Source organism: Penicillium samsonianum (assembly GCF_028829775.1).
Source record: "Penicillium samsonianum strain IBT 33392 chromosome Unknown utg000004l_segment0_segment0, whole genome shotgun sequence".
Classification (NCBI taxonomy): Eukaryota; Fungi; Ascomycota; class Eurotiomycetes; order Eurotiales; family Aspergillaceae; genus Penicillium; species Penicillium samsonianum.
This window is the reverse complement of record NW_026643262.1, coordinates 1,632,500-1,651,235: the sequence shown is the minus strand read 5'-3', so window position 1 is coordinate 1,651,235 and position 18,736 is coordinate 1,632,500. Positions and strand designations below refer to the sequence as shown.

General features: G+C 49.1%; 7 protein-coding genes across 7 annotated transcripts; 5 read left to right on the top strand and 2 right to left on the bottom strand.

Moving 5' to 3' along the window:
• Positions 1-740: 740 nt before the first annotated feature.
• N7471_007550 (initiator tRNA phosphoribosyl transferase family protein) lies at positions 741-2,858 on the top strand (the record flags this gene model as incomplete). Its single annotated transcript, XM_057280269.1, has 6 exons — positions 741-928; positions 1,002-1,355; positions 1,540-1,574; positions 1,699-1,871; positions 1,955-2,618; positions 2,704-2,858. The coding sequence occupies 6 exons, from the start codon at positions 741-743 to the stop codon at positions 2,856-2,858; spliced, it is 1,569 nt and encodes a 522-aa protein (XP_057134529.1).
• Positions 2,859-2,948: 90 nt separating this feature from the next.
• On the bottom strand, positions 2,949-3,887 carry N7471_007549 (aldo/keto reductase family protein; the record flags this gene model as incomplete). The annotated part of the gene is made up of 2 exons (XM_057280268.1): positions 2,949-3,284; positions 3,372-3,887. The coding sequence occupies 2 exons, from the start codon at positions 3,885-3,887 to the stop codon at positions 2,949-2,951; spliced, it is 852 nt and encodes a 283-aa protein (XP_057134528.1).
• A 2,678-nt stretch (positions 3,888-6,565) lies between these two features.
• Positions 6,566-8,981, top strand: N7471_007548 (alpha-actinin, sarcomeric (f-actin cross linking protein)). Its single transcript, XM_057280267.1, has 4 exons — positions 6,566-6,767; positions 6,832-6,898; positions 6,953-8,560; positions 8,626-8,981. Exons 1-4 carry the CDS (start codon positions 6,712-6,714, stop codon positions 8,812-8,814), a joined length of 1,920 nt encoding a protein of 639 aa, XP_057134527.1. The 5' UTR covers positions 6,566-6,711; the 3' UTR covers positions 8,815-8,981.
• Positions 8,982-9,445: 464 nt separating this feature from the next.
• N7471_007547 (putative RNA binding protein) lies at positions 9,446-10,995 on the top strand (the record flags this gene model as incomplete). Its single annotated transcript, XM_057280266.1, has 7 exons — positions 9,446-9,484; positions 9,544-9,633; positions 9,892-9,923; positions 9,983-10,017; positions 10,073-10,124; positions 10,197-10,263; positions 10,333-10,995. 7 exons carry the CDS (start codon positions 9,446-9,448, stop codon positions 10,993-10,995), a joined length of 978 nt encoding a protein of 325 aa, XP_057134526.1.
• Positions 10,996-11,609: 614 nt separating this feature from the next.
• On the bottom strand, positions 11,610-12,937 carry N7471_007546 (WD40 repeat domain-containing protein; the record flags this gene model as incomplete). The annotated part of the gene is made up of 6 exons (XM_057280265.1): positions 11,610-11,746; positions 11,814-12,442; positions 12,500-12,595; positions 12,648-12,687; positions 12,745-12,858; positions 12,928-12,937. The coding sequence occupies 6 exons, from the start codon at positions 12,935-12,937 to the stop codon at positions 11,610-11,612; spliced, it is 1,026 nt and encodes a 341-aa protein (XP_057134525.1).
• Positions 12,938-13,888: 951 nt separating this feature from the next.
• N7471_007545 (uncharacterized protein) lies at positions 13,889-15,341 on the top strand (the record flags this gene model as incomplete). Its single annotated transcript, XM_057280264.1, has 4 exons — positions 13,889-14,143; positions 14,199-14,261; positions 14,314-14,955; positions 15,009-15,341. Coding segments are annotated over 4 exons (1,293 nt in total), but the record flags the coding sequence as incomplete, so codon positions are not given.
• Positions 15,342-16,223: 882 nt separating this feature from the next.
• On the top strand, positions 16,224-18,722 carry N7471_007544 (WD repeat PLAP family protein; the record flags this gene model as incomplete). Its single annotated transcript, XM_057280263.1, has 3 exons — positions 16,224-16,271; positions 16,360-16,813; positions 16,867-18,722. 3 exons carry the CDS (start codon positions 16,224-16,226, stop codon positions 18,720-18,722), a joined length of 2,358 nt encoding a protein of 785 aa, XP_057134523.1.
• Positions 18,723-18,736: the final 14 nt, after the last annotated feature.

Genomic DNA, 18,736 nt, shown 5'->3' with positions numbered 1-18,736 from the left:
ACTCTGCTCAAGTGACTGTTAATATGCAAGGAACCTTCTCACCTGATGTCTGGATTGTACAGGATTCTAGACTGCAAATGGGCCGTTTGATTGAACATTATTGGATACGACTATACATCAGCCTACTAGGCCCAAACTCATGCACGGTCATACCTCCGTCTTCTCACTGTCTTCCTGTCCTCCGGGGGAGGCCAAACTCCAATTCGCAAGTAAAGCCGGGGCACGGAATGCTTGAGAATCATACCCAAGCATGCAGGCCCGAAGTTCCGCCCGTTGGTCCATCTTCCCGTGTCATCTTAAATAACTGACGCGGTCAGATAATAATAATATCAAGTACGGAGTATGCACTTGCACGTTCAGAGCATGCTTGGCGGAGACTAAGAGAGAAACCCGACGTTAATATTACCTCGGTACAGAGTACATATAGTACATGTACTATTCCAGTTCCGGTGAGAGATGAGCGATTTGACTGCATTATAGCTCACTCTATTATCGCCATGGCCAAAAGGTTAGTCTATCATCATCTCAATGCTAGGGAGAGTTGTGCCCAACCTTGGAAGCATGCATTCTCGGAGCGCGACAGTCCGGAAGCTAGCGTTATAGACTTCCTACATAGTAGAATTTCAGCCAGCAATTATTTCACCCAATAGACACTTGCAGATTTACACAACCAGGAACCATGTAGCACAACTGTTGTATACATCGTACGAACCCGGGTCCACCTCTTCCATACAATCACCATGATTGGCCACACTCAAATCCTAAACCTGCTAATTCCACAACGGCCTTCCCTCACATTCGACCCGAAGACCAAAAAAAACCGCAACATAACGCCTCATCAAATCAAAAGCAATTTAGCCATCACGACTCAACAGATCTCGGGCGAAATCGCCATTTTGCACAGCCCGCAAACCCGAAACGGCTCCTAGTACAACCCCGGAGTACAACCTGATATTGCTGCAATATTTGAAATCGAATATACTTGACAATAACAGCTTTAGCCAAGACAAAGCAAGCATGGGGTCCTCCGATACTTTCCCGACCCTAGAGTCCCTTCATTTCCCGTCGGCTCAGCTGTCAATATCACAGACGCTTTCGTCTCTGCGTCGATCGGCGCTGTCCGTCGCCAACAGGCTCCAGTCTATCGAGACCGACGCCACCTTTGCGCAAGAGGTCGCTGACCACTATGGCCTACCATTGGTTGCTAATGAACGCTGCGGAAGCTGGTATATCCCGCCTACGGCCAAGGCTGGCAGTGCTTATTTCAAAAGCACCGATGGCCACACCGGCCAGTGGGATTTTAGCTTTCGTAGGCTGAACTTGCAGCTACTCCCGCTAGCTAGGGATCATGGGGGGTTAGTCTAGCTTCTTTTTCACTGTCATTTTTTGCTTGTGGATTGACATCTGTGTTGGAGTGCATTTGGTTGACCTTCATTGACCCAAGTATAAACCATGGCAACAACTCCACCACTGAATGATCATCCCAAGGTCCCATTAAAAGAAAGGAAAAGGCTGACTATATTTTCTTTGCTTCTGCAGCTGTGTAATTGTGGACTCAACTCGCCGAGGAAAACGTATGTACCACCTCTACCTGCACCATCCCCAACTATAGAATTACCCCGCTCCCTTTACCCAGATGGTCACTATGCATATCATGGCTAAAGCTAAGCCTCAAGCACCCTGTTAACCCGCCGCTAGTGATGCCAGACGCATTATCAAAAACTGTCCCAATCTGGAGCGCCGTCCTGAACAGAGCCCTGTTCCCATCCGCAACTGCATACCACCCAGTCCGTCTTCCACCCGATTACCTGGGCGCATCGGAAGAAGCACAGATCGAGAATCGAATCGAAGGATTCGTGCATTCACTAAAGGTACGCATGCGTAACATTAACGTGACTTGCGCAAACCATTTCACTGCATCTGGGGAAAAGTGGCTGATACTTGATACCACTAGAGCCTAAAATTGGATCTGGACAATCTGCGCCAGCAACTTGGCAAACCAATCCAGATCGCCTGGGCCAACAGGAGCTATTTCCACCCAGAGGATCTGCACAAGAGCGATGAGTACAATCTACTCGTACTATGCTCGGCTTCGAGGCGCGTGCATGGCGCCGAAATGTCCGAGGGCGGATACATCCAAGGCGCGGGAGATGATAGCGAGGCGTGGGCGTATGGGCTGACGCCGCCGGTGTTCTGGGCTAATCAGGCTGTTTTGAAGAATACACCTGAAGACGAATTGCCGGAGCTTATTGACCGGTTGGTGGCTGAGCATAAGCTGCTGGATGTGGCTCAGGATGCGACGCTCATTTCTCCCACGCGCAATTTGTACATTGGCTCGGGGGCGGGAGTTGATGTTGGAGGTCGGTATGATCTTGTCATTGACTGCAATGGGAGTGCTGCGGATGTGGAGGGCGATGCGAAGCGGCTCAATTTGGGTTGTGATTCTGGAAAATTGGGGAGTCGGGATCTACGGAAATGTCTGGATAAGGTGCGTGAGTTTATCGGCACACGCCTTGGGACGGATTCGTCGCTGTCGGTGCTGGTTACCTGTGAGAATGGGAAAGACCTTTCGGCAGGGACGCTTCTAGCGATCGTTTGTCTGTTTTATAACGACGAGGGTATGTATGCAATGCCCCAGATGGTCTGGGTGATGGATTCAAACGCTATATGGAAGAGGAAAAAATAACTAATTGCTTCTCACAGGCGGCTTCGATGCCTCACTGAGCAAACGTGCGATCAGCAAGCAGTTCATTCGACAGCGTCTAGCCTGGCTCGTGTCGTCGAAACATGACGTGAACCCGTCTCGCGCCACGCTTCAATCTGTCAATGCTTTCCTGATGCAGCCGCCGGATTATTGACCTCGAGCAATGTGATTACATTGCATCGCCTGGTCGAGCCTGATTGGTTTCGAATCGCCTGGGTCATGAAGAATATGCCCCAAAGATCTCTCATTCGTTGTCCACGGCCTCCACGATAGCGCCGGCACTGCCTTGATCGAAGGAATCCAGCACAGCCATATCCTCCACGCTGAGGTCGAAATTGAACACATCCGCATTGGACACGATTCGTTCGGGGGTGTCGGTCTTGGGCAGAGGCACCCAGCCCTTCTGCAGCGCATAGCGGATCAAGACCTGCTGAGTGGACTTGCCGTATTTCTTTGCGACTTCCACTAGTGTTGGGTCGTTGGCTTTATAGTTTCGCACAATGGGCGAATACGCCTCGACGATAATGCCGTTCTTCTGGCAGTATTCATCGATGACGCGCTGCTGGCACCACGGGTGGAGCTGCAAAATAGAATGTCAGTGACCACGATCAAACCAGACAACTACCCAGGTAGATAGAAGAGTAGTAATAGAAGAAAAAGCACCAACCTCGATTTGATTAACATGGGGCGGGAACACTTGGGCATATGAGCGCATCTCCTCGATGTGCCCCACACCGAAGTTGCTAACACCGATACTCTTCGTCTTGCCCTCCGCGTACAGCTTCTCAAGCGCCTGCCACAAAAGCTTCCGCCCAGCAGAGCCGGAACTGGAGGAGTGAATCAAGAACAAGTCGACATATCCATCTGCGCCGCCGATCTTGTGCACGGAAGCTAGCAATTTATCGTAGGTAGCCTCAACCGAGGCTGCGGGGCTGAGGACCTTGGTCGTGACGAAGATCTGATCTCTGGGGACGCTAGTGGTGCGCAGTGCCTCGCCGACTTCCGCCTCGTTGGCATAGAACTGTGCTGTATCGATGTGTCGGTAGCCCGCGTCCAATGCCTTCAGGCAGGACTGCACGCACTGGTTGGTGGGGGAGCGGTAGACACCGAAGCCGAGGCGCGGGATGCGGACACTCGAGTTCGGGAGGGGCAGGAGATCAGTGATCTTGAAGGAGGCGGACATATTGGAGTGATTGAGGGGTATTGTTTGCGAAAGTAAAAGAAGTCGACTGGGAGTTCTGAGTCTTTCAAAAGAATAATCTCCTGGCCCCGCTTTGCGAAAATGAGGTCATTTTCGATGACTAAACTCAAACACCACCGCGGCTTTGCGGCATCACGCTTTCTTTCTACAATGGCACCTATGCGCAGAGTTAAGTGAAACCGAATTTTAGTCTACTTACCTATTCTACTCAAGAATCTCTAATCTCGTACCTGTTTACTGCCAAAAGTTTGCCATTGTAAAAATCTGTGCCTACATTGTACCTTGGCCACTAAAGAATTGCGTGATAGCAGTTGACCATTTGACCATTTGACCATTTGATTAGGCTTACAATTGTTTTTATACTGCTATTGCGCCATCGAAAAACATTGCCGGGAATCCCCAAAGTAATTTACTAAAGTGTTTTCGAGAAAATCAGACCACCCCTCTGTAGTTATCCTTTTCGGTCAATTCTAGTAGACACATCTACTTAAGGTGGTTTGCCATAAGAAATCTACATACTATACACAAGAATAGTGGACTGCTTATGCGGCCTTGTCATGTCTTTCTGGTAGTCTTTTTGGTAATCTTTTTAGATGTCCTTTTAGTAGATATTTTCGCCCTTATTGGTGTTGTAGCTAGAGTATAGGCGGTAAAAACGGCTTAAAATGTGCAAACCGACTTTTCCATGTATAGCCCTTGATATCCAAAACCAAAACCTCCCCTCAACCTAGTATTTTGTGTTTTGCCTATAGAGAGTTTTTGGGATGTTGTTTATCAGTTTAGGGGGGGGGGGATGGAGAACGCGAGACTGTGAGGGTGAAGCTGTATATATTTCAAACGAAGGCTATTGTTGATACAACCCCCAAGATCCAATTTGAAACCTACACGTCACCAAGCATTCTGAGATGGTGGATATGGACTTCCACTTGGGATTTCTATCCTTCGTGTGGGCAAAACACCAGAAGTTAGGGTTGTGCCCATTCTCGTAGCTCTACCCACTGTGGTCTGCCGGCCGCGACATGATGCAACAAAGCGTATAGATATCCTATTCAGGATCACCACACGTTGCAATGTCCGAAAGCAAGGGAAGGGGTAAAATCTTCGATAAAAGCATAATATTGAGCCGCATTTTAAGCATAATGCAATCAACTCTGGTTCACTGCCCCTAGAACAGTGGAGCCTGTAAGTTGCGATCTCTTACCCGTCCCGAAATGAAGCCTGTTGCTGACACCTGCTCCCCCACAAGGCTGAGCTCGAGTAAGAGATACTCAATTTCATTCTGGTCAAATAAGAACACATGGAATTAGCTCGGCTCAGAATGATTAGCCTATGTGGTGTGACAGGGACATGAGTCACATTGAGTAGAGGCGCGGAAGGCACAGAAGCCACATTTTGTTTTATCTCGGATAGGCCCGAAGATCTCCATGGAAGAGTTTTGAGGAATACGGGCAGCGTGTTGCGGCGGCTGTTAGCCTGAAGAGAGACCAGGATGTGACGCGTGCGGGCCCCACGCTTGCAGAACTGCGCGAGTACTTGCGGAGCAAGCTAAATGGGTATAAAATGCCAACTATATCACGGGTTGTTAAGGGTGAGCTTCCAAAGCCAGCCAGGGGCAGGCAAGGTGCAGAAGAAGATATTAGGTCCGCAATTCTTCCCTCTAAACTATCGCGAGATTCCTGATGTGCAAGTCTGCAAGTCTGGAGCAAGAATAAGAAGGCGAAGATTTAGATGTAATATTCCTTCAGTGTCGGCACATGACACTTATATGATGAAGTATCAGTGCCTTGGGCCTCTAGGCCTAGGGCTAGCTAGATATTCAGACAACAAAATAGTATGATTTCCGATTAGTTATAGATTCCTCTTTATGAGTAGGCCTTGGTAAGTCCCACGCTACCATAATTTTAGCAAGAGAGTGTAAAGGATAACTTGATCCTTAATGCCTAATAGTTTTGAGAATGGGTGGGAAAGGGGGTGTTATTAGTCTCGATCTATGCGAATAAAGTACCTATATATGAACGTGCTCACTGGGCCTGCATACAGTGCCCAACGGTTCCAGAATGGGCATTTGAAACTCGACCTAAAGATGTCTAACAGAAAGAGAAGACCAGTTAAATTTTCACAGATTCAGAAGAGCTAAGCAGGTTTAGTAGCCCTTATCGCTTCATATAATCAAAGGTTATACATAGAAAAGTCTCAACACAAAGTATGCTTTTTTTCCCTTTTTCTGCCGTCTAGCTAACAAACTGAGAAGGGGACAATATCTATAAAAACAGACATCTGAAAAGACTAACTGAGAAGAATCCGAAAAGACCATCAAAAACGACCACCAAAAAAGACTTGACACGGCCGCATAAGCGGCCGACTCTTCTTGTGTCCCATCTAAAGACAAAGGGGGTGTAAACAATAGAGGTCTATACTTAGAAGTGGGTCCACAAGGGATGCAGCTGCAAATTGTCACTTGATAAATTTCCTAATCTTCCAGTTTCAACTATTCTTTCATCCTTTGTGTTCTGAAGTTATTTTAATAAACCGATTGCTTTTCTTTCGAGTAAAGGAAGAATAAACACGGTTGCTCGGGTGATTTTCAACTCCGACTCGCGGGACAAACACCCCCCCACCCCCTCGATATTATTTCCCCCCCCCCTTTGTGCTCCATTTGTCTGATCTTCAGTCCGAATCGGAAACCAAGTCTTTAAGCCTCTCTGATCATCCTAGCCATTTTCTCCTTAACCCTAAACCCTGTTCGCTGTCACCTCCCGACACTATCATTGCCAATCGGCCCTGAATGTCTCCGACGTGATCGAAGATGTTGACGGTTGAGAAGCAGTGGATTAATGTGCAGCAAAAGACCTTCACCAAATGGTACCTCCCCTACTTTGTTTTTTTTCTTCTCTTTGAATGAACCCCAGCTGACGAGAAATCTTAGGTTGAATGACAAGGTGAAGGCACGGAGCCTGTCCATCGAGGACTTGGTCACTGACCTCTCCGACGGCGTATGTCCCACCTGTGCCCCGCTCACTAATTTCGAGTCGCTGATCGCATATTAGGTCATTCTTATTCACCTCCTAGAAATCCTTGGAGGAGAGTCCCTCGGTCGATATGCCTCGAAACCCAAACTGCGCGTACAGCGCTTCGAAAATGTGAACAAAAGTCTTGATTTCATCAAGGGGAGGAGGATTCAGATGACGAATATTGGAGCAGAGGATATTGTCGACGGCAACCAAAAGATCATCTTGGGTTTAATCTGGACCCTGATTTTGCGATTTACCATCAGTGACATCAACGAAGAGGGCATGACTGCAAAGGAAGGATTGCTACTTTGGTGTCAACGAAAGACGGCATGCTACGACGATGTAGAGGTCCGAGATTTCTCATCCAGCTGGAACAACGGCTTGGCCTTCTGCGCGCTCCTCGATATCCACCGACCAGACTTGATCGACTACGACTCACTAGATAAGAGTGATCACCGTGGAAATATGAAGCTGGCCTTCGAGATCGCATCCAACGAAATTGGCATCCCAGACCTGCTCGACGTGGACGATGTATGCGACGTACCCAGACCCGACGAACGCTCCCTCATGACCTACATCGCCTACTGGTTCCACGCTTTCTCGCAATTGGAGAGAGTTGAGAATGCTGGGCGACGAGTGGAGAAGTTTGTCAACAACATGCACGGCGCATGGGATATGCAGAACTCATATGAGCGCCGAGTAAAGGAATTATTGCGACTGATCCGTGGCCAGCGCGATCACTGGAAGAGCTCCTCGTTCGAGGGAACATACAAAGATGCCAAAGAACAATCATATCAATTCTCGCTCTACAAACGGAACGAGAAACGCCAATGGGTGGCCGAGAAATCTGATCTAGCTGCTTTGCTGGGCAATATCAAAACCAAGTTGGGTACATATCGACTGCGTCCTTACGACCCACCGCAAGAACTGAGTCCAGAAAACTGCGACAAAGAGTGGGAGATCCTTACCCGGGAGGAGCATGAACGCAGTCAACTTATAAACGAAACAATCCGTGACATCAAGAACAAGCTACGCCGCTCCTTTGCTGACAAGGCAAATGACTTTGCACTGACCCTGAAGACCTTGTCATTGGCGATCTCCGGACTGGATGGTGATGTTGAGGATCAGCTTGATCATGTTAAAAAGTTAAATGGTAACCTGCCGCCCCTTGACGCCTTCCTCGACGCTATCGCAGAATTGGACCAACAGTGCGCGGAGGCCAATATTGAAGAAAACGACTTCACCACATACACCCTGGACGAGCTTGCGTATGAGCTGAGTCTCGTCAAATCCAGCATTTCAAAGAAGCTGGCATTCCTTGACAACCAGATGGTTGCGCGCAATATGACCAATCTGACCCCTATCCAATTGGAAGAGTTTGAATCGGTATTCCGCCATTTCGATCGCGACTCTTCTAACACGCTCCATGAGCTCGAGTTCTCCGCAGCACTGGCCAGTCTGGGACTGGTCTACGACGAGGACGAGATGCACCAGGTCTACGTGGATGTCTGTGGGGCCAACCGACTGTCACAAAATGCCGGAGTCAGCTTCGAGCAGTTTATTCGGTTTATGGTCAGTGTGACAGAGGATCAGAATACAGCGGAACAGGTCTTCCAGAGTTTCAAGGAAGTTGCCGATGGCAAGGTATGTGAAGCGTTTCTTTGATATCTAACAAATTATCGGGCTATAATAACTAACTTCTCCTGCAGCCCTATGTCACAGAACTGGACCTCCGACACTCGCTCATTCCAGATGAAGTTATTGAGCATTTGGTTAAGACGATGCCTACACACGATGGCCCCGATCTACTCGAGGACCGGGAGTTGGCCAAGTACGACTACATTAGCTTCATGGAGAAGATGCGAGAAGTAAACAAAAATAATGGGAGTGAGCAATAAAAGGTATCCTTGAGGTTGATATTTGCGCAGCATTACTGGTTGTTATGGGGGATTTGCACTGACTTGGTGTTGCTGTGTTTCTGGTGTTTTCAGCGAGGATTCTCATGTTTTTTTGAAACCCGGATCTTTCCCTCTTGTTTTTTTTCCTGGTTCATCTTGCATCCTGGGGCTCGGTGGTTGTCCCTCTTTAACACATATGTATTGTGTTGGTGTATGCTTTTCTGTTTGTAATAATCAGGATACCATGTGAAAATTTTCAATATTCAAGACTGTCGGTAGAGGAGAGTCGGACTTGGGCAAGCGAGGATAGCAAGACACATCAATATGCCATAAAATAACAAATTTTTGCTCCTACAATGGAATCCTTGAAGCTATTTTGGGTCTGATATGTACGTAGAAGTGGATATTGCCGATCATTACCGTATTTATATCATATATGTCATGTGACAGTCCCCAGATCCATCGGAGCTGATTGAGGATGAGCCTGCGACTCATTGTAATCCTTGACACCTCTCACTTCTTTCAATCTTTTTTCATTAAACACTGGTCATAATTGAATTTCTTGACCGCACTCTCTCTCTTACACATATTATTTCTTCCCTCAATCGCATCCTCAGCCATACACTCCAAGATGGACCGCAGCTTGGACGAGATCATCGCTGAAGACACGGTAAGGCTCCAGCGAGCAATGGGACCACCAAAACGTTCAACTGACTCACTCAATTGCAGCGGAACCCTGGTCGCCCCTCAGGCGGTGGTGGTGGTCCTCGTCGTCACAACAACCCCGGCCGTCGCCCCGAGCGCGATGGCGTCAGAAAGGTACAACTTGACTTGAAACCGAGGCTTTGTTTCGGAGTTATATTTGCATGGCAGTGAAGCTAACATCTCACTCGGTACCTAGGTCCGCCCTCCTTTTTCCTCCTCTGCGAATTCTCTTCTTGCTCCGTGACAATCGTAGCCAGTCCTCTGGATCGTTGGAGACTCCAACGAACACGCCACGGCAAAGACAAGGAAAAGAACTTTGCACGATATCTCATCTGACTTGGAGCTAACGCTAAGTCTTTTCGATAACAACAGCCATACACTTCAGACCGTGTCGATCTCAACCTGTGATTATACCTCCCTGGCTACTACGGCGTGGATGATACTGACGGGTCTCTCGTTCTAGCGACTGGGTGCACGACAAATTTGACGACGACCGATGTATGTGGCTTCCCCGTACTTTTGCCGGGACCTCTCTAACAGCATTGCTCTTCAGCCCGCCCGTCCCGTGGAGGCCGCAGAGGTCGCGACGGACATGACTCCGATCGGTATGGAGCCTCCCATCAAATCAGCCTTTGACTTGATAGCCTGCCTGATCAGGGCGCTAATTGAATTATTAGCTCTAGCACACTGACCAAGGTTCGCGTGGATAATCTTCACTACGACATCACCGAAACCGATCTCGATGTACGTTTCAATCAGCTCATACTCAAGTCCCACAGAAGAACACTCCTAACAGGTCTCTTCGTTGAACAGGATCTCTTCGGCCGAATTGGACCTGTTTCTGAACTTAGTGTCTCTTACGACCGCGCTGGACGCTCCGAGGGAGTTGCTTACATCACATACGCCCGCCTGAAGGATGCACACACCTCCATTAAGGAGTATGACGGAGCCAACGCCAAGGGCCAGCCCATCCGTCTTTCTCTCGTCCCCGGCCGCCGTGAACGTAATCCCCTCGACTCCGCACAGCGCCCTAGATCCAGCCTCTTGGACCGCGTCGAACGCCCCCGCGACGACCGCAGCATGAGCCCCGAGGACAACGCAGATGGCCGACGCCGCCGTGGCCGTGGCGGTGACGGCCGTGCTCATCGCAGCGACGTCACCAAGCCCGCCCCAGACAACATCGACCGTTACGTCCCCGGACAACGCTCGCACCAGCGCTCTCCCAACCGCCGTGGCGGAGGCAGACGTGGTGGTGGACGCGACAACCGCTCCCAACAGACTGATGGATCCAACCGTCGATCCAATGCCCGTCCGCGCAAGACTCAGGAGGAGTTGGACCAGGAGATGGAAGATTACTGGGGTGGTGCGAACAACGGCGGTGGTGAAGCAGCTGCACCCGCTCAGGACGTCCCTCAGCAGACTGCTCCGGCCCCCAGCGCACCCGCTGCCGACGATGATATTGATATGATTGAGTAAATACTTCACGGTCACTCGATCACGGGAACCTCGCTTGTCTTTCGCATTTCAGATCTTTTGGGCCTCCGTGACACATTGCTTTTGGTCTTTTCTATGAATTAAGATCACCTCGGCCTTTTTCCACTCCTCTTCTCGTCTCTTTCCATTGCTCGGGCTTTTCAGCACGAGGGCTGAAACTCTGTACTTTACCTCAACCACCAAATTGTAACTCGGTCCATATCACACATTCGGCTTTTTACTGCTTCGACTCTTCTTTACCTTTGCTGGGCTCTTATCCTTTTCCTTGCTCTCGTTGCATATCCACACCGGCGAACTGTGAGTCCATGATAAAGTCTTTTTTTCTTGTTGCATTGTTCGGTGTCTTTCTTGGTGTCTTTCTATCGTCTGGTCAGGGGTAAAAACAGATGCGCATATGCCATAAAGCGTGCATACAAAGAACGAGAGGCTGCTTGCAACCAATGGATGACGGCAAGATACAAGTCGATAGAGCATAAATTCAAATAAAAGCCGCCGAAAATTATAAACAGAACAAGGACCGCAAATGAAATGGAAGAATATATGAGATTCTTCCGTGTTAACTTCTGTACACTGTAACAATTATGAGAGTGTCAAATTCACTTCCACAGCCCATAGGGTTCGCGACATGCTTTCCACAACTTGATAGTACCGTCCTCGCTACCAGTTCCGTAGAGCTTGCCATCGGGGGAGAAGCTGACAGACCAAATAGGGCCATGGTGACCCTTTTGAACCTCTGCAGAAGAAAGTTAGCTCAATTCCAACGCCACAAGACACAGTACAAGAAGAAGAAAAGAACATACCCAGCTCCTCATCCGTGTTCAAGTCATAAACTCTTGCCCAGGTATCATTCGCACTGCCCGTAACCAGACGACCAGACTCGCTATTAACCGCAGCACTAGCAACATCATAGTCATAATCAACCTTCTTAAGCAACCGGCCAGGCTGCACGCCATCAAAGAGATAAACACTCTTCCCCGCAGCGACAGTCAAAATACCCGCATCATTAGGTCTCGTCGCGAGACTATTCAGCTCACAAGAGCCAATCGTGCCATCAACACCATACTCAACGATCGGGTGGCGCGACCGCAGATCCCACCAGCGGATTTTGCGGTCTTCCGCCGCCGTCGTGACGACATTATAGTCCTGGTTCCAGACGATAGACTTGATCGTGCCGCCGTGCACGCCAGCGCCAATCTCGTAGCTCGCTACCCCGTTCTCGGTGGCCGGAGTAGCTGAGGACGGGAGAGGAGGCGTTGAGCCTGTGCTGGAACTGCCGCCCCGCGTTAGATCGAAGATTCGTAGCTTCTTCTCTGCGCCGCCTGTCGCGAGCACTTGCGGGTTTGCTTGGATAGGGAATGCTACTGCCCGCACGATGTGTGCGTGTTGCAGTGTGTGCAGGCATTCGCCTGTGTAGGTGTCCCAGACCTTGCTAATTCGGGGTCGAGGTTAATATATCATTGGGGGAGATGGTTTGGGAGATGCTTACGCTGAGAAATCGGCTGCTGCTGTTGCTGAGATAGCGGCATCAGCAGAGAGCCTTGCTTGCCATACGGCGCCTTTGTGGCCGAGGAATGTTCCAATCCTGGAAACTGATGTTAGTGGGTGGTTTCTGGGCTTGGTTTCATTTGCCGTACCAGTCTCCCGTTATGCCATCGCGGAGCATGGGGTTATTATCTTTAGTTGGTTAGTGATTATGTGGTAAGTTGTGAGAATCATTGGTCTTTCTCTCACCTTTGCATGAAGAGATGAAGTAATATTGCTCGTCTTCGACAGTGGAAGAGAAGCTCAAATGGGTCACAGGACGAGAATGTCCGTGGCAAGTCAGAGGGACTACCTTGGGGATATCTGTTGAAGACATATCAGTAAATATATCAAGATAGTAATTTTCGATTTCAAGCTACACATATCACTTACCGGCCGTCATTTCGTTGGTGTTGAGGGAAGTTCCCGAGGTTTCAGTGGTTTTGATGTTAGGTATTAGAGATCCAATCAGATCAGCGCGGTGCTATGTGCCCAACTGAGAGCTCACGACTTGATATCAAGATACAAATCCAGGAACCAGACCGAGTGAGAGTTCAATATGTCTAAGGAAGGTACATAAGAGATTCGTCAGGATCGTCAAGTCATCAAACAGATATGTGGGGTTCGAGGAAGAGCCGAGAACAAAGGATCGAAGAAAGTGGATTGAACAAGGATTTTTCCAACCAGACACCTCAAAAGGAGAGAAGACCTCTGGGAATATGAAACTCCTTCGGTGTGTAGATGGGATATTGAATTTCAATTTCAAACAATAACGAGCCCTGGAGCCGATCACCTATTAGGTAAGGCATGCGCTAGTCTGATTCGGGTATAAATGAAACACGTGAGGCTCATCACATGTCGTTTTGTATGTTGGAGCTACAGTTTACGACGAACTATTCTAAACAGACATTAATAGATATATAAAAAATATATAACAAGATATCTAGCAAGGCATTTTGAAAACTGTTTAAAAATACATCGGAAGAGATACTTAGAACATTGAGAAGACATCTAGAAAGACATCTAAACAGAATATGTAAAAAATCACATGGCAGTGATATTTAATGTAATTCCTCTAGTATCATCTCGAGCCAACTGCATATTCAGATTATCCAGGTACATCATCTTCAAGTATACTTAGACGCCAAGCGGCCGACTATTCTTGTAGTATAGGAGTACTAGTCCCATCTAGGAACCATAGTCACGTGATAAGTAGGTGTTTGCCAAGGCCCCACTTTCCTCGGTCCCACTTTTATTTTCCTTTCCTCCAACCACGCAACGATCTTCAAGTATATCCTTGCTATCTTTTTTCAATCTTCTGTTTTTCATCGTGGCTAACTCAACTAAGCCAAGATATGACAACGTCACTATTTTTGACGAATTTGAAGATGAGGAACGCAAAGCCCTCATCAAGTCGATGATAGATGCCGGTTCCTTGATGTCCCAACTGCATCGTCATAACTTTTTCCTGCTGTGGTTTAGTAACATCAAGGTACTCAGAACCCTTGCGGCGGCATCTAACCCATTTAAGGCGTTGATCAGGGAGATATTTGGGCAGTGGATTCCTGCAGAAGATTTTCCTGGAATTTGTAAGTACACCAAAGAGCGCGTCTGTAACACCAAACTGACAATTGATAGGGGCAGGCAAGGTTCCTCCTTTACAGGAACCTGTGCCGGAACAAGCTGCACGCGAAGATTCGGCGCGTAGTAAAGTAGCTAGGGATACCGTACGTTGACCGAAAAGATCTATCAGATATAATGCTGACCTTGAATCTTGAGGCCTTGGGTCGAGATGGGAATGAATGTGTTCTCACGAAGTTTCGTGTATATGGGTTACACGTATCCCATATCGTTCCGTTCAAGGTGGACAATACTCCCCGAGAGCGAGAATGGAACTGGTTCAAAGTGTTCTGGGGCGAAGAGCGAGTCGATAAGTGGCGAGAGGCAATTATGACTGGCAAGGGTCATGAAGCCACAATGGACACTGAGCGAGTGGAAAATCTCATATCTTTCAACCTCCAAGTCCATCTCTGGTGGGAGGATTCTCTATTTGCTCTTCGTCCTATTTCAATCAACCAGGACAAGACCTCTATGGACGTTGCTTTCCACTGGTTGCCTGCTCCTGAGCATATCAAGAGCAAGGCTTCTGACCTTGTCGCAACGCTGGAGCACCCATTCCCCCACGGGGCCGACAGCTTTAAGGAAAGCCCAGGAGGGAACGTCTGTCTGATGCATGGTGAGACGAGATCCATCATACTCTCCGGACACATTTTCACCATTACAACCGATGACCCAGTGCACAAACCACTACCATCGAAAGAGTTGTTGGACTTGCAATGGTTTCTACGTCGGATTGTAGCGATGCGCGGAGCGACAGATGATGAGGATAGTGACTTCGATTCCGACAATGAAACTGTTTCTGTTCTTTCGGACTCGTGATCCCCGGTCGAAGAAGCACTGATTTTCCGTTCTAGAATACCCACCCGGTCATCTTGTTCATCTCATTCACCTACAATAGAGTCGGCCGAGTTTTCTTTTCCCATAGTATTGGAGAGGAGCCCACCCGCGCTGCTCTCCAAATCGTGACCAAGCTTGGCGATGCCGCCCCTGGTGATAATGATATCACCCGTGCCCGTTCTGCTCTCGGCCTCCTTGACATGCTCTCCCAGAGCTTGCCTCTTAGCCATGGCGTTGCCCCCTTGCTCAACGCGCTGAGTCAGTACTTTAGCAACCCCGACCCTAACTACCGTCACGCTGGTATCATGGCAATTGGCATGGCGTGGGGGTCAGATTCTCGAACTTGGTAGGCCTTTGGCGGTGGTTCTATCTTTCCTCTTCATCGGAATGCTAACCGAATCCAGCGGAAGACATGCACCTTGGGCTAGATCCCCTGTTAATCCATTGATCTTCGCATGTTTCCGGAGAAACTGGTACGTTCATTCACTGCGGTAACTGCCGATTACCACTGTACTATGCCTACATAGGAACCGCCCAACTTATAACCTCCTCCCCCGAGGGCTTAGCTAGCTATTGTTAATCCTCTTTTCTCCTTGTCCTTTTGTTGCAATTATATATCTCAAGGTTATGATCATGTATGTCTTTTGTTCCGCAACGAGGAAAGGAATGAAAATGGGCCCCGAGTGTGATCAGGTTTGTGAATTTTGGAAATTTGATGTGATTTGCACTATGCTTGATCCTTAGCGCGACCGTCGGCCTATCTCGTTATGGGCACCAATCGCTCTGATTGAGAGATACCTCCTTATTATGGCGTAGTTCGCTTCCTAAGTCGTGTGATAGACTCCAGCCTTGGAAGTTTCCAACTGAAGTAGAGATGACTGTCCACTAGATGATTCCAAGGTTGCTCGGGGATTCGCCAGTATGATAGATGAGTGAGTCACTTGAGGACCACCTGAGTATGTAATATATAAGTAAGGGCTAGAAGATCCAATCAAAATCTCCGTACCTTGGTGTTTGATAAGACCTCGACGTGTTCTAGCAGGTTCCCCAAATGGCGTTACCGCCCACGTGATATGACCATTGATGCTTCGGCGGGGCGATCCCCCGGAACGACTAAAGGACAACAACATCCAGGGGAGCTTGATTGATCATTAATTCCGCAGTGATACCCTCAAACTATTTCTTCTTCAGATTCTTCTTTTTTCACTGTTTCTTCCCTCAAAGTTTTATGTATGCCTGACTTCAAGCTCTCCGCAACTTTGGAGGGCCACGGCGATGATGTAAGGCTCCTGCGGCGTCTATACAGATGCCATTGATCGCGCCTTTCAACCATACAGATTACTCACACTGTTTTGACTTCTAATCTAGGTTCGCGCTGTGGTCTTCCCAAATCCAAATGTCGTCCTTTCCGCCTCTCGCGATGCAACAGTTCGGCTCTGGAAGCTCGTCTCCACTCCACCTCCCGCATATGACTATACCATCGCTGCACATGGCGGCGCTTTCATCAACAGCTTAGCCTATGTTCCTCCCACATCCGAGTTCCCAGAGGGCCTTGTCCTTTCGGCTGGACAAGATGCAATAATTGAAGCCAGGCAGCCTGGTAAGGGTGCAGAAGATAATGCAGATGCTATGCTCCTGGGTCACGGCCACAATGTCTGTGCTCTAGATGTGTCTCCGGATGGCAAATGGGTCGTCAGTGGCAGCTGGGACTCAACGGCTCGGCTATGGAGGGTCGGGAAATGGGAGTCTGATGTCGTACTGGAGGGACATGAGGCAAGCGTCTGGGCCGTGCTGGCCTATGACGAGAACACAATCATCACGGGTATGCTAGCTTCATGCGGCTCTAATAAGTATTACATGCTAACATCACCGCAGGCTGTGCTGACAAAATGATTCGGGTGTTCAATACCTCGGGAACCCTACTCGGAAGCGTACAGAACTCAAACGACGTCGTCCGCGCCTTGTGCAAGCTTCCTGCCTCGAACTCTACAGGAGCCCACTTTGCCTCAGCTAGCAATGACGGAATCATTCGTCTTTACACACTGCAGGGTCAACTCGTCGCTTCTCTGCATGGTCATGAAAGCTTTATCTACTCCCTTGCTGCGCTCCCATCTGGCGAGCTGGTGAGCTCCAGTGAAGATCGCACCGTGAAGATTTGGAACGGGACCCAATGTGTGCAGACGATCACTCATCCTGCAATCTCAGTGTGGAGTGTCGCAGCTTGCAGTGAGACCGGTGATATCGTCACCGGTGCTAGTGACCGCATTGCTCGCGTTTTCAGCAGAAGCCCTGACCGTCATGCAGCCCCGGAGGCCATGCAGCAATTTGACCAGGCTGTCAAGGAGTCAGCTATTCCAGAGCAGCAAGTTGGGAAGATTAATAAAGAAGAGCTACCTGGTCCGGAATTCCTCAAAGAAAAGTCCGGAACCAAGGAAGGCCAGGTCCAAATGATTCGAGAGCCTGGTGGTACCGTGAGCGCCCACACCTGGTCGTCGGCAACACAAGAATGGGTTGCTATCGGTATGGTAGTGGACTCGGCTGGAAGCAGTGGTCGGAAGACCGAATACCATGGTCAGGATTACGACTACGTCTTCGATGTTGACATAGAGGATGGCAAGCCTCCGCTGAAACTACCATACAATGCATCGCAGAATCCATATGAGGCTGCCACCAAGTTTATTGGAGACAATGAACTCCCCATGACCTATCTGGACCAGGTTGCCAACTTTATTACTCAGAATACTCAAGGTGCCACCATTGGGCAGACCCAGGAACCCGCAGGTGCTGATCCTTGGGGCTCAGACCGACGTTACCGCCCTGGGGACGCCGCGGCGACTGAAGAGTCGCAACCACCTGCCCCCGAACCACGCCCTAAGGTGCTCCCTCAGAAAATCTATCTCTCCATTCGCTCAGCAAACCTCAAGGTTATTACGAAGAAACTTCAGGAATTAAACGCACAACTCGTGTCTGATGGATCAAAGGAAGTGGCTTTGAGCCCCTCGGAGGTGGAAACGGTTGTTGCCTTGTGCGGTCAGCTCGAATCTTCCCAACAGCTTCAAGTTTCACCTGAGGTTGAATTTGGAGTACCATTGATTCTGAAGATCGTCACAACCTGGCCTGCTGCCAACCGACTCCCTGGCCTAGATATCCTCCGTCTACTGGCAGCTGCTGCGCCATTTACAGCATCCGCGGAGTACAAAGACGAAAATGTTGTGTCGGGTGTGATATCCAGCGGTGTTTTTGAATCCCCTCTTAACGTCAACAATGCAATGCTCGCAATGCGGACATTTGCTAATCTATTTGAGACGACTGCCGGCCGCGATCTGGCCATAAGCTCATTTGATCGGATCCTGGCGGGAGTGAAGTCTGCTTTGGCCAGCAGCGGAGAGTCACCAAACCGCAACCTCACAATCGCTATCACAACACTCTACATCAACTTTGCAGTTTATCTTAGCTCCGAGGGTAGGAATCAATCTCCAGAATCCGCAGAACGAGGTCTGGTCCTCCTGGAGGAACTGACTCGGATAATCGCTGGAGAGAAGGACTCAGAGGCGGTTTACCGAGCACTAGTTGCGCTCGGCACACTGGTGACAGCACTCGGAGAGGAGGTCAAGAGCGCTGCCAAGGAGATCTACGAGGTTGAAGGTGTTCTCGCGAGAGCCTCGGCCTCTGGTCCTGGAAAGGAGCCGCGCATCAAGGGCATTATTAGCGAGATCCGGGAGGCTCTCTGAGAGTGCATGCTATT

Bases quoted from the DNA above. Each gene is read 5' to 3' on its own strand.
- N7471_007548 (XM_057280267.1), top strand. From the start codon at position 6,712: ATGTTGACGGTTGAGAAGCAGTGGATTAATGTGCAGCAAAAGACCTTC. The intron at 6,899-6,952 runs GTATGTCCCACC...ATCGCATATTAG, and splicing joins TCACTGACCTCTCCGACGGC to GTCATTCTTATTCACCTCCT. The intron at 8,561-8,625 runs GTATGTGAAGCG...CTTCTCCTGCAG, and splicing joins AGGAAGTTGCCGATGGCAAG to CCCTATGTCACAGAACTGGA.